The sequence below is a fragment of the Microcebus murinus genome, chromosome 11 (assembly GCF_040939455.1).
Source record: "Microcebus murinus isolate Inina chromosome 11, M.murinus_Inina_mat1.0, whole genome shotgun sequence".
NCBI lineage: Eukaryota > Metazoa > Chordata > Mammalia > Primates > Cheirogaleidae > Microcebus > Microcebus murinus.
Window position 1 is genome coordinate 85344871 of NC_134114.1, and position 14472 is coordinate 85359342.

At 45.1% G+C, this 14472-nt stretch overlaps 1 protein-coding gene across 1 annotated transcript in view; it reads right to left on the minus strand.

Annotated features, from left to right (window-relative positions):
* Positions 1 to 11095, minus strand: part of MCC (MCC regulator of Wnt signaling pathway) — a 267530-nt gene extending 256435 nt beyond the window's left edge. The window contains exon 1 of the mRNA XM_012763744.3: positions 10481 to 11095. Coding sequence (XP_012619198.1) covers positions 10481 to 10537 — 57 coding nt within the window. The 5' untranslated portion in view covers positions 10538 to 11095. The remainder of the gene's footprint in view (positions 1 to 10480) is intronic.
* Positions 11096 to 14472: the final 3377 nt, after the last annotated feature.

Below are 14472 nucleotides of genomic sequence, written 5' to 3' on the forward strand. Positions count from 1 at the left end.
CAGAATAGTGAACATATTTTCTCTTATGATTTTCTTAATAACATTTTGTCTAGCTTACTTTACTGTAAGATTACAGTATATAATATATATCATACAAAATGTGCTGATTGACTGTTTATGTTATCAGTAAGGATTCCAGTTAACAGTAGGCTGTTAGTTAAGTTTTTGAGGAATCAAAATTTATACGTGGACTTTCAACTGCACAGGTATGGTGTTCCTAACCTCCTCCTTGTTCAAGGGGCAACTGTATTTTTAATTAAAAAAATTTTTTTTGATACGAGGTCTTGCTCTGTTGCCCAGGCTAGAGTGCCGTGGCGTCAGGCTAGCTCACAGCATCCTCAAACTCCTTGGGCTCAAGTGATCCTCCTGCCCCAGCCTCTTGAGTAGCTGGGACTACAGGTAAGCGCCACCATGCCCAGCTAATTTTTTACATATATACTTTTAGTTGTCCACCTAATTTCTTTCTATTTTTTTAGTAGAGACGGGGTCTCGCTCTTGCTCAGGCTGGTCTCGAACTCCTGGGCTCAAGCGATCCTCCTGCCCCACCCTCACGAGTAGCTGGGACTTCAGGTATGTGCCACCATACCCAACTAATTTTTCTGTTTTTAGTAGAGGCAGGGTCTCACCATATTGCTCAGGCTGGTCTCAAACTCCTGGCCTCAAGTAATCCTCCCATCTTGGCCTCCTGAAGTACGGCCCATCTCAAATGTATTTTAACAGTGTTATCTGTAATAATGTCATATGTAGAAGAATTACTGAAGAATTAGACTTTCTCCTATTAAACACAGAATACTATAAAACACATACCTTAACGCAAACATCCTGTGATGCAGAAACAGACAAAGTTAAGGCAGAAGAGGGAAAAAGACATATCAAGGAATTTTTTTAAAATTGGGGGTCCACATTTCCCCCTCTGCCACTATCTAGCCTTCGAAGAAGGCCTCACTTCCCTCATCAGTCACGCAAACGGTTAGAACAACAAAAAAACCTCAAGTTAAAGATAAGCTTACTAGCGCCATGGACAGAATCGTCTCCTTTGTCCTTTCCATGCTTACCAGGCAAATTTCTGGTCATAATCTGACTGCCAAGTAGCTTTTCAATAGCAAATGTCAGCATTCTGGTCTCCTTGGAGCTATATTTGTTATAAATCAATAAACTGATATTAAGGTTCATAATAATAAAGTCAGTGATTTCTTTTTTCTTTTTTGAGACAGAGTCTCGCTCTGTTGCCCAGGCTAGAGTGAGTGCCGTGGCGTCAGCCTAGCTCACAGCAACCTCAAACTCCTGGGCTCAAGCGATCCTCCTGCCTCAGCCTCCCGAGTAGCTGGGACTACAGGCATGCGCCACCATGCCCGGGTAATTTTTTCTATATATATATATATATTAGTTGGCCAATTAATTTCTTTCTATTTTTAGTAGAGACGGGTCTTGCTCTTGCTCAGGCTGGTTTCGAACTCCTGACCTCGAGCAATCCGCCTGCCTCGGCCTCCCAGAGTGCTAGGATTACAGGCGTGAGCCACCGCGCCCGGCCTAAAGTCAGTGATTTCTAAATAGTTGAAGGCAATTGGTCTAAGTGACAGTGGAAAGTGGAGCTCAGTTTCCCTAATTCGGAACCCACCTATATTCTCCATCATCAGTATCTGTCAATACTGGACCACCAATCAAGGCAAGGCCATCTTCAAATCATTCTTGGCCACAGTCCCTGCCACTCAGTTATCTAAACCGTTCCTTTTAAGGGGAAAACAAATTCAAATTCTTTGAAGACATCAAAAAATAATTACAGTTTATTTTTATGGCATGTAACAATTATTTCTGATTACAGAAAATGACACAATTTGAAAGTTCAGGAATATACACAGACTTCAAAGGAGGGAGGCTAAAGGGGAAGTATTTGAGGATGGATCACTGTACCCTCTTCCGAGAACACTTTCTTTAATTGGCTTTTGGAACACAACCTTCTTGGCCTTTTCTTTGCTAATTCTTCCTCTTCCCCACCTCTCCTCCACTCTACCCAACAATAAGAAAAAAATATACATCTATAAAAAGATCCTGGATGAGGTAGCTCACAACTGTAATCCTAGCACTTTGGGAGGCCAAGGCGGGAGGACTGCTTGAGGTCAGGAGTTCAAAACCAGCCTGAGCAAGATTCAGACCCTGTCTCTATAAAAAATAGAAAAAATCAGCTGGGCGTGGTAGTGCACGCCTGTAGTCCCAGCTACTCAGGAGCCTGAGGCAGGAGGATCACTTGACCCCAAGAGTTTGAGGGTGCAGTGAGCTACGATGACGCCACTGCACTCTAGGCCCAGACAACAAAGCAAGACCCTGTCTAAAAAAAAAAAAATAGTAAGAAAATAAACGATAAACTCAGGCTTATATGTTCCAACACTCTCCAAAGAGATCCAGATTCTTTTCCGAGGCTTACGAAGCCCCAGGTGGTCTGGTCAGACCTATTTTCTCAGACCTTATCTTCTTCCACCACTTCCAGCCCCATAACCTCGTTGCTACTCCTTAACACACCAAGAGTGCTCCGGCCTCTGCACGTTGGCCTTGCCCTTCCCTCTGCCTGGAAAGACAGTCCCTCATCTTCACATGGCTGCATCCTTTGTTTCTTTCAGGTCTCAGTTCATAAAGGCCACAGAAAAGTCTTCCCTGATCACTAAAAATAGCACCCCTCCCTCCTGCATTCCCTGGGTATTATGTTCTGACGGCACGTAACAGCGCCAATGGACACACACCTGCCTATGTGCATGGTCTGTCTCCCACCAGAACGTAGGGTCTGTTAGAAAAGGGGCTCCACCAGTTTTGTTTGTTGCTGTATCACCAAACCTAGCACAGCATCTCATCTGGCAGGTAGAAGGCACACAGTATTTTTGAATGAATAAAACAAATGGGAAAGACATAATAAATCACAGCCATAATGACCAAACTAAATTCCATCAAATGTGTACTTTAACCAAAATAGAAAAGTACTCAATTCAACACATCTGTCACGGTAAAATGGCGACTGGGATTTGGTCCAGATGAGCAACTTTGAAGTCTGTCGATGCCCTCCTCTGGCACACACTGACTTGGCACTGGTAATACAGTGATGGGTGCTACTTTGCCCCTGCCTTCAAAGATCTCCTGGTCTCCCCAGGGAGGCGGGCGCGTACATGGGTAACCACAGTGAGTGTTCTGAACACAAGTGAGGGAAAAGGCAGAATTAACCTGGAGAAGCCGGGAGGCGTTGGGACAGACAACAAGGAGGGGTCCAAGTGTGCCGTGTAGTCTACAGACAAGTTCACACAACCCATAGGAAAACAAGGACAAGCAATTACTCCCACTCTTACCAACTCACTAATCAGAGAACTCCACTGCTTTTCTAATTGCGAGGCGATCTTTTCCCGTGTTGGCATTCTTCCCTTGACAACTGCTTCAGGATTTCTCACAACCCCAGCTGGCGTTAACTGACATGCGTGCGCACATTGAGGTTTCGGGAAACTTTCTGTTCTCAAGTAACCAAACACTCGCTCTTTGGTTTAAGATGCATGCCCATCTCTGGCCTCTGTGTCCCATGGTGCGTTCCAAGTACTGATCAAATCTCATGACGAGGGATCTGCCTCGAAATATTCCACTAACCAAAGCACGGAGTAACTTCCACCTACAAATTTCCCAGCCGAATGGGCTTAATTTGCTTATTTACAAAGTTAACGAGCTCAACCTACAGCTCTTTGTATGGCAAGTAGAAGCAAAAGTGACTGATTTTGGATTTTTTTTTTCTTAAAAGACTATCTTCTTTGCTGAGCTGCAGGCATATCTTGAAAGATTCACACATAAAAAGTGCTTTACAAACTGGGTCACTCCCATGGTAATGCAAACCTTCCAAAAGCTATCCTCTTTCCTCTCTCTACTGATTCTGGCTGTTTTTACTCAAATAGAGAAAAAGGACATTTGCTAGAAAGACAGGGTAGCTCGGTGGTCCCAGTAAATGTTTACTCTATAAATTGAACTTTTGTTTATCTGTGTAATCCAGGTTACTTGTTTGTTTTTCTTTTTCCCAACAGTGAAAAGATACCACTGCTAGGAATCTGGGTAGGTAAGGGGGAGAGGGTTCAAGAAATCAATTACATTTATTTCTCTCTGCTATGACATCCCCTCACCAGTGTAAATAATCCACGTCCTAACTCATAGCTATCAATCTGGAGCGTCTTTTCTGGCTTGTCTAAAAATTCTGTAATCTTGCCAACATAACCCCTTTCCCAGAATCTTGGATTACTTAAAATATAATCTTGGTTTTCTGAAATTTGATTCCTTAGATCAAAAACTAAAGTTGAAATCTCTGATCACTGACTTCTTAATTTTGCTATAGATGCAGGTTTGATCTTCCAATTGCAATCTCACCTGGGAGGAAGCCTTCCTTGGGACTTGTTTGGGTACATCAGCTTGAGGTGGCCATTAAGACAGCAGCCCTGATTCTATGACCTACACATCACCATGACTTTCCTTACTCTAGATAAGGGTGCCCACTTACTGTGACAGAGGAAGCTTTATTCTTCTCTTTCTAGCACCTTAAATGTCGTAACAGCAATCCCTCAGATGCCTCTGAATGCACAGGCAGTGGGACAGAGGTTGTGGTATCCCCTCCCCATTGTCACCCCCCACCCAGCCCCACGGAATGCGGATCACACTAGCCCTTATCCTGATAGATCTGCATTTAGAGCTCTGGAAAATCAATGCCTAGAATCCCTCAGCCGCTTGGAGGCAATGCCAGTGACTATATCCCTTTACTCCAATCATATCCATTTCATGTTTATCAAAAACATTCATCTGGGTATTGCATAGGGATTACAATACAAATCAAGTTAAACAGGCTTATTAAATAGAATACCCCCTCCCGGGATCACGTGATCAAAAGCCGAGCATAGTAACAGAAGCTAATGTAAGAAAATAGTACACAAATAGTGGAGCTCTGGAGAAAGACTACCTGGCCACAAATCATGACTCCACCTTTCACAGTATGTGTAGTCTTGGTAAGTTTTTTCCACCTCTTTATGCCTTAATTTCTATACCTGTAACATGGGTATAATAGAGTGTATCTCATAGGGTTTTTGGCAATTACGCCTGTCAATATCTGGGAAATGCTTATAGAACATTACTATTACAAACCACTGAATGAACAGTTAACGACAAAACATTAAAAAAACCTGTTGTCAGGCATTGGGAATTAAGAGACCAGGGTTTTAGGCAAGGGTCTGTCATTTTTTGGCCTCTGCAGTGGATTAAAAAATGGTGGCAAATTCTTTATCACACCCTTCTTGATAGGGTGGGATCTATTTCTTTAAACCTTAGAATCTGGGCTGGGCATACAGCTGTTTTGACCAACACATAGAAGTGACCCCAGTGCCAGTTTCTGGCCTATATTTTAAGAGAACTTAAATAAGAACTCTAAGGCCGGACACGGTGGCTCACACCTGTAATCCTACCTAGCATTCTGGGAGGCCGAGGCGACAGGATTGCTTGAGCTCAGGAGTTCGAGACCCCATCTCTACTAAAGCAAGAGAGAGACCCCATCTCTACTAAAACTAGAAAGAAATTAGTGGGACACCTAAAAGTAGAAAAAAAATAGCGGGGCGTGGTGGTGCATGCCTATAGTCCCAGCTACTCGGGAGGCTGAGGCAGGAGGATCGCTTGAGCCCAGGAGTCTGAGGTTGCTGTGAGCTAGGCTGACGCCATGGCACTCTAGCCCGGGCAACAGAGTGAGACTCTGTCTTGAAAAAAATAAAAACAAAAATACAACTTTAAGAGAGCTTATACCTTCTTCTTCTTCTTGGAACCCATCTGCCATGCCCAGGCTGCCAGCAAGGGAGGCCGATGGGGAAGAGAGCTGAGCTGACCTCCCAGCTCACAGGCAGCACTAGTTTGTCTGCCGCGTGACTGAGCCATCTCGGAAGTGGATCCTCTTGCTCCAGTCACAGACACAAGTCTTCCCCCCGAACTCTGCCCAAATTGCAAGACCACGAGTAAATAAGACTACTTTGAGCCTTAAAGTCCTGGAGCAGTTTGTTGCACAGCCATGGACAACCAAAAAATAGAAAACCTCAAACCACTCACTTCACTTGAGTTCTTCAAATTCCCTATAGTTATTTATAAAAAAGGAAAAGGGAGAGAGAGCAGCAAGGTGTTCATTCAAACATCTGCAGAACACCTACTATGTGCCAGACCCTGCGCCAGGTCTTGACGCAGCTCTTCTTGTGCTGATGACCTGTGGCTAAGACAGACGTTCAACAACTCATTATGATGAAGTGTGATTTTCTAAAGACAGTAGTATAAAGAAACATAAAGTGGGAACACCAGGTGATCTTGCAGGCAGGCCCCTTCCAACTAATATTTTATAATTAATTTGAGGACGAAAAATCAGTGTATCTGTGAGATGGCCCTTACAGATAGTCACGGAAGATAATCTATGCAAAGCACAACTTTCTTCTATACAATCCTACTTCTTAATTAGCGCATCAATTGAAGATGGGTTTCCGGAGTTACCTAACAAGTGAACGGTGAAAGCATGGAGGGTTGCCTCTCTGGAAGTGGAATGATCTGATAACCAAGACTTTGAGTGAAGAGATAGGGAGAGAGTAAGGGAAACATGATTTCCAGGTGCAACCAGTGTTTTAAAGTAAATGGCAAAGGAGAATTTTGCCTGTTGTTTAAATAATGATTAAAGGGCAAGGAATATAAGTTGATTGCTTTGGAGAAATTCTTTCAATAAAAAAAAGAATATTCTTTCATCCCCAGAGGTTTTAATGATTGCCAAGAAAGGATACATTTTCAAAAATAAATTTTTATTTCCCTAGATAAACAGGCAGCTGTCTAGCAGGCAAGCAGATCAAGCAGAAATCTATTCTGCAAGGATGAGTAAATTCAAGTTTTACTCTGATCTTGCTAAACCTTAAGACATCTTCCTTCCAAAGTATGAATTATTCTAAGAGCCAAGAGATGTACCTGTGACATTTAAACTATATATTGGCCCACAAGTTTTACTGACAAATAGAGCTAACTGCTGACCTACAACTCAAGACCATGAGGAAAGAAGATACCAGAGGCTTTCCTGACAAGCTTTAGGAAAATTTAGTGCTGCTGAAAGTGTGGCCATTCAGCTTCTTGATCATGGGGGAGGGGGGTCGAAAGTCAAACATTTAATTTTCTAAGTACCTTTGATTTGGCTGATGTTAAAGTCCTTCTTTAACCCCACATTTAAAAAAAAATCCTTTGAATCTTTGATAGGGACAGCTATAGCCAAGAACAAAAGGACAAACTGCCAATTCATGTTTCTGAAATTTTCCTTTTGCATTCTGTTGTTAATGGTATGGATTCGTTGCTTTCAAAAGAGTTCAGACTTGACATAAGCCATCTATGGTCAACGAATAAATAAAAATGTGTTTGAATGTTCACAGAGCCAATTTTGTTATCTCTGGTAATCAACTCGCAGGATCTTAAATGGCTGTTGTTCACACTAAAGACACAAAAGGAACACACATTCATGAATTTCCTGGTTTTCAACGTTAAAGTTCTCATACATGCAAAACACCCCATTCCCAATAACCAGTTCTAGGTCTCCTAATCCTGTCTCCCTCACACCCAAACTCCTCCTGCCTTCCGTGTATCTGAGCATTTCTGTGCCACTACAGGGATAGGTCAACCCCTCAAAAGCTTGCTGACCAAAGCTTGCTGCTCTCACTAACGGGATCAGCAAATTACAACCAGAAACTGACTGAAGTCACACTCCCTCTTGTTCAGGATGTTATAGAGTCATTGTCAACATTATTGTCAAAGAGTTGATGATTCCTGTGGCTACAGGACCCTTTGTAGAAGGGGTAAGTGCAGAAGTCAACACCAATGAGAGGACTCATGTTTACAACACCCAGGATGTGGATCCTTTCAGAGTTCCGTGAACATCAGGCTGGATCTGACCCCATGATGACCTCCAGACAAGGCTGAGTCTCCCGGGCAATCAGAGACATGGTACTAAAGGGGCCCCTGAAGGTTTTTATTAGCTCTGTGCTTCCAGGTGAGGAGGAGGAGTCAGCCATCAAAAGAGATGGCAACTTTGCCCCACAAGATGTTAAAGGAAAACCAGTGTTTATGAGAAAAATCACAGCAAAAAGAATAAACTCTACACCAAAGACCTAATGTGAAAAATAGAAATGAATTGTATTTGGATCTTTGGATATTGATCTATGGACACTGTAGAAATGGTAAATACTAAAACGATTGCCCATGATAAATTAAACTGAGACTTAGGGGTCATAAGGTATGAACCACACACACCTTCTTGCCTTACAAATTCTCTTTACACATACCCTAATTTAAAATATGTACAAAAAGTAAAAATAACTTACAGACTATTGCAACTAGTCAACTTGCAGGGAAACTAAGATTGGTAGGGACAGAGGTACAACTAAATCATGGAACGTAGAACCAGGTCTAAAGAAGGCAAAAAAAAAAAAAAATGAATGAGCAGAGACCAATGAGAAGAAAATTTGGTAAGGGGTATAGTTGGAGCAGAAACTTGTTTATTTTCTTAGGGACGAGACAATGTCATCCTAAAATGCACAAGTGTTATTTTTCCAACCAATACAGGACCACCCTCAACTCTTTCATCTGGCCACAGCTTTATAGGGATTATTTAAGAAATGGATACAACAAGGCCAAAAAATGGAGTTTTACGTTGCACCTGAGAGTCATAAACTGTGGGCTCATCTAATGCTAATACGATTAAAGTCGATTCACATCTCCTCTTTCTCCGCTCAGGGCTCTAGCCACCCTCATTCTAAATCCGTGATTCATTTAAACGAAGGTTCCTGAACAGCACACTTCAAGAGCTAAGGCTGCTGCACAGAGAGAAACAATGTGAAGGGCCTAGCAAAGACTCTCTGCAAGAGATACGTCTTTAGTTTTTTGGTTTTCAAATGACCTCAAAAGACACATCAAAGGCTTCTCCTTAAACACTGTTAGTTATGGATGAGTAGGGCCCTAGCTTCCAGTTCAGATTTGAGACCTTTCCCTGAACATAAAATTGGCAGAAGTCACTTAGGTCCCTCATGCCTCCTTCCTCGCCTCCCATTTTCAAATTAAGTTCTCACTTGCAGCATTTCTCAAGGCTTCTACATCACAGGGGAAGAGACCATGGGGATTAGGAAATGCTTTTACCTCATGCGGCCAGCACCTCAGAATGTTCTCTCAAACCTGGGCAGGACCAGCACAGCAGCATGTCACTTACGCACCAGGCAAGGGTCCCCCCCATTCACTGTTGGATACCAGCCACAAATCTACTGAGGTTTCCCCCCAGCCCATGTTCTCCTCTGCCCATCTCTTCCCCAACACCACCACCCCACACCAACCCAAGTGGGGGCTCAGCCCTTCATCTTCCCTTCCCCATGGTAATCTGACATCACCACTATCTGCTTCTAGTCACCCCGGTCTTTTCTTCCCGTTCCTCCCTTCGGCCCTGCTCAAGCAGCCGGGACTGACTACTTCCACTACTTTTGCCCCGCTCCACGGCTCAGCGATGGTGCTAAGAGGGAAACCCTCGGCCACCAAGCCCCCTGCTGGAGACACCCGTCACACAGACTTGCTTTTCTCTTTCGAGCATCCAGTTCTGTAGGTTTGTCATCACCACTCCTCAGGTACTCAAAGCTCTGGGGGGTGTGCCCAGGGCATCCCTAAAGTCATCAAAAAAAAGGTGGCTTTGAGCATCTTGCCGCTCACACATTTGCATGCCGTTTGATGCAGCTTTAATTTCAAAGCTGGTCTCAAACACTCCAGTGGATACGTTACAGTGGGGGCCCAGGGGCTGCAAAGGCGCTAGCCTCAAAGGCTCAGGAGTCCAGACCCGGGCAGGAAATAAAGTTCTAAGCGGCTTTGATGTGCTTCCTCCCCGCAGCCCTCCCCGGCGCGGGTCATTCGTCTCCGCCCGGGTAAGGGACCACCTTGCCTGAACTTAGCCAAACGCGCCACACGTGGGGGCCAAGTGGGGGCTTCAATGATCCAATGCGTCCCCCTCATCACCACCACCCCCAACCCCACGGTATTAGTTACCGTCGGCTTAAGCTCAGCTGGGCTCTCCGCGTATTCTACCGACTAGGAGAAGAAATGATGTCCACAAACTGGGGGGGGGACGCGGGTGGGAAGGGACAGGGGGTCCAGATTGCTTCGAGTAAAACGCCGCGGCGGCTTGGGGAGAGGTTGTTTCTTTTTTTAAGCTGCTCATTTCAGACTGAAATATCCACGCCAGCTCAGGTCATTTCCTGAGTAGCACTACAAGTTAGAACAAGATCCAGAAAATCTATTAATCTTCGATTGCGCTGCCTGCAGACTGGGCGCGCGAGGGGGCTGGGTGGAGCGGGGCGTGCAGCCCGGGGAGATCGGGGCGGGGAGGGGGGTATCTATCGTGGAAAAGCAAATGCACAAGGAGCCCTCGCTCCTGCCCTCAGCTGCTCCTTACCTCGCTCAGCTCGGCCGAGGAGTCGCTTCCATATTTCACGGCAACTCCGGAATTCATGGTGCACTTTTCAGAGCCGGGCTCTTCCTCCTCCAGGGCTCGGGGCTGAAGAGTTGGGCGCAGCAGGCTCGGTCTCCACTGCGGGGTCCCTTCTGGCGCATCCGAGTCTTAGACAGCCATTTTCGCCCAGGACAGCGGCGAAGCCCGACGCAGGCAGTCCCCGAGGCTGCAGAGCCGGCTGGCGTTTCAGGGGCGAGCCATGGCTGCGGGCGGCTCGGCGGCGTGGCGTGGCGTGGCGCGCCCGCGGCTGCAGCCGGCGCGGGGACCCGCCCGCCCCGCGCGCCCTCCGCCGGGTCCCGGGGCAGCGCCGCCCGAGGCGCCGCCTGGCCGCTCCTACGGCGTCTCGCCGCCCCCCATGACCCGGCCGGAGGGCGCCTCCCCGCGCGCGCTGGCACCCTAGGGGGCTCCGGCGAGCTCCGGAAAAAACTAGGGCGGTGGGGTGGAGGGAAGATCCGCGCCTCGGGCTCCGGGGAAGGAGGGAGCGCCGGAGAGGGCTGCGGGCGAGCTGCACTTCACGCCGAAGTTTCCCCTCCGAGCCGTCTGGAGTTGTACGCGGTTTCTGATTGAACGCAGCTGGCTAGCCGCGGGCGCGGGGCGGGGCGGGGCCGCGCGGGGCGGGGCGCGGAGGGAGGCGGCGCGCGGGGGCGCCGAGAGAGCAGGCGTCCTTCCAGGTCTCTGCGATAGTCATTAAGGACCCAAGTCCGGGAGGGGGAGAAGAAACAGGAAAAGCCACCTGAGTAACCGTGCAGGAAATTAAAATTAAAAAAAAAAAAATCAAATTAAAAAAAAAAAGCAAACCCACTTCCCTCATAGGAGCCACTTCCCATGTTTCAGTAAGGTCAAAACAAACCTAAACACTGTATATACATCAGGCCGCGCTGTGCACTTCTCACGGCACATTAAGATTTTGCAAGAGTAAAGGGTGGTCATTTTCTCTGATCAGTCTAAAGCCAACACCGAGGGTGTGAATTCACTGTCAAACCCCTTCTTTCTGTCCCTGGGGCAGAGTACATTTTCTGCATGTCCGTAATGAAGACAAAGATGCCCCATCCCGTGGAGATGTAAGGATAGGCTCCTATTTCCTATCCTCCCCAACCCCCAAACCTTCCTTAAAAATCTTGCTGCTCATCTGAACGGAGCTAGATTTATATTTATGGAGTTTGAAGTATGAACCAGAAAAGATTCAAAGGGCTGTTACATCCAGTCGACCCCTGGGATCAGAGCTCCCCTTCAGGTTTGAGTTCCCCTGAGGTAAAACATGCCCTGTCTATTGTGGGTGAGGTGGGTGGGAGGAGGGGAAGACTGGGATTTTCTCTCCATAAAGTTAAAGTCCTGCAGAAACTGAGATGCACTAAAAAGCGTCCTGATCCCTTAAAAAGGTAGGTCTGCGGGATTGCTTAAGAGATCCCATCAGTCTTTCTGCACAATGGGAACAAAATGTCTCCAGCCCCAATGACAGGCTTTGGCATTTCCTGAAGCCTTCTATGAAAAAGCCATTGTATTGTTAACGTCCAAGGTCTTTTTTTTTTTTTTTTAACTCAACTACACTGTTTATTTTACTCTTTAAGGAGGAGGAAAGAGTGCAACCATTTACATATATCTTTTTACCCATCCCCCTTCCCGGTTGAGTTCATTCATGCCTGATGGAGGCACTGCTGGGATTGGAAAGAGTTTGCTGCTTTTTCCAGAGCACTGGGTCCTCTGTTCTTAGGCAATGCCAGGCTAGAGCACATTCTGCACCGGGAGGAGTTGGGAAGCCAAATTATTTAATTTATTTATTCATTAAAACCTGTTGAGAATGACCTTGTGCTTGAAGCTGGAGACAGTGGTATTTTACATATTATTAATAATATGCAAAAATAGACAAGCACTGTCCCTGCCCTTGAGGTGTTTATAGTCACATAAAACATGAATGGAAATGACAATGCTAGATAGTAAATGAGACTTGCCATAAAAGTGGCTCAAATGAAGGGCTGTTGCTGCTCAGAAGAGGGAAATATGATTTTGTCTGAACAGGATCAGGGAAGAAGACGCCAAAGGAATCGTAGAAGAGGCAGCATGTGAATTGATCTTTGAAGAATGGCTGAGCCCAGAGGAGAAGGGGAGTAAGTAGAAGGTATTCCAGGCAGCGGTACCACCGTGAGAGAAAGTGTGGATGGAGATTGAAACGTGCAAAGCAGGCACAGGAATCACAGGCATTCCATTCTGGAATGGAAACTGGGTGAGAAAGGAGAGTTGAAGCCAGACTGTGGACAGTTTTCAGTGCCAGGCTAAAGAAATGGGACTCAATAGGCAGTTGAGAGCCACTAAAGGTTTTTAAGCATAGTAATAATAGGGATCAGAGCTGTGCTTTTAAATATTCCAATAGATTTGTATCACAGTCATGAGTAACTAGCATGAATTCGAATAGACTGATGTTGAGTGTGATTCTGGTGTTTAAAGATACATATTTTTCATACTACATGGCTTGTAAAGCTAAGCAGATGACTTCATCTGGTGTTGAACCAAAAGGAAAGTAAACTGTTCCAAAAGTAGAGGGAAAACTAGCAGTGTTGAACTTACTAAGAAGCAGTATGTCTGTGGATTCTATTTTAAGGACAATATAAGGCATTTTCACAGGTAATATTTACTGTACAAGATATTCTTCATAAACAATGACTTGAATACTTCAATACTTATACATCCCGTAAGAAGAACTCTACCACAGTCTGGCAGCAGCAGATGTGGTAAGTAGAAAGTGAGAAATGGACATGGCAATTGGACAATCACAACAGTCCAGTAAGAGGTTAAAAGGGCCTGAATTAAGTAAGAGTAATGGAAATAGAAGTGGGCAGAGGTAAGAGATTCTATAGAAAGAGAGTAGACAGATATTATGGTATTAAGATGAGAACTTAAAAACAACTCATAGATCTAGAACTTGACTGATTAGGGTTAGGGTAATGTCCTCAACAAAAGTAGGGATGCAGAGAAGAGACAGGTTTAGGAGGAAACTAAGTATGGGATATCATGAGTCTGAGGGGGCATCTAGATATTCATGTGAAGATGTTCATCAGGAAGCTTGAAAAGGAACCATACAGGTAAGTCAGGGTTGAGGTGGAGATGAAGGTTTGGGCATTATCCTTGTTACAATAATAAATAAAACCAGGAAATCAGGTAAAATCTTCAAGGAAGAAAGGACAGAGGAAAAAGATGTGGTCTGAGGACACTATCTTAAGGAAAGTTTCTGTTTGATTGTTTGTTTGTTTTGTAATAGAGGCAAAAGAATAAAAGAGGAAAGGGTGGGGAAGGCCAGTTAAAGAAATAGGAAGATAACCAGGAGAGCTCTGTGTCTGAGAGTCGAAGGAAGATGTTGAGAAAAAAGAAGCAGCATTGATACTATATGCTACAGAGGAGAGAGAAGTCTAAAGACTGGTAAAAAGGTCCTTCAAAGACATATGTCCTAGAATGATAAATCCCTATAAATTTGAAGAGACAGAAGCAGATTAGCACAGGGATGAGGAGGGACTGGAGCAGTGACCTTACACTACCTTTTCCATAAATTTGGTGGAAGAAATTGAGAGATGTGATGATCTCTTGGAGTAGGTAAGTAATGTTGAGTAGAGAGTAGAATGGGCATGTTTGTAGGCTGGAGCTAAGAGAATCTCTGGAGACAGAGAGAGAAGGGAGATGGAGCAGATTTCCTAAAAAGGGAGAAAAGGAAGCGCCAAGGACAAAAACCACGTGATTAGCTTTGGTGTAGGCTTGGAGAGCAGGGGATTCAGATACTCCTTCCTCGGAGACCAGGAACAGTGGGAGAACTGGAGAATTTATAGACTAGGGAAGAGAAGACCTAAGCAATATATGATAACTAACAACATTTATTTGAAGACTCAACCAACTTCCTCTTTGTGATTGTGGAGGGGAAATGAAGACTAGTGAAAATTTACAATCTGATT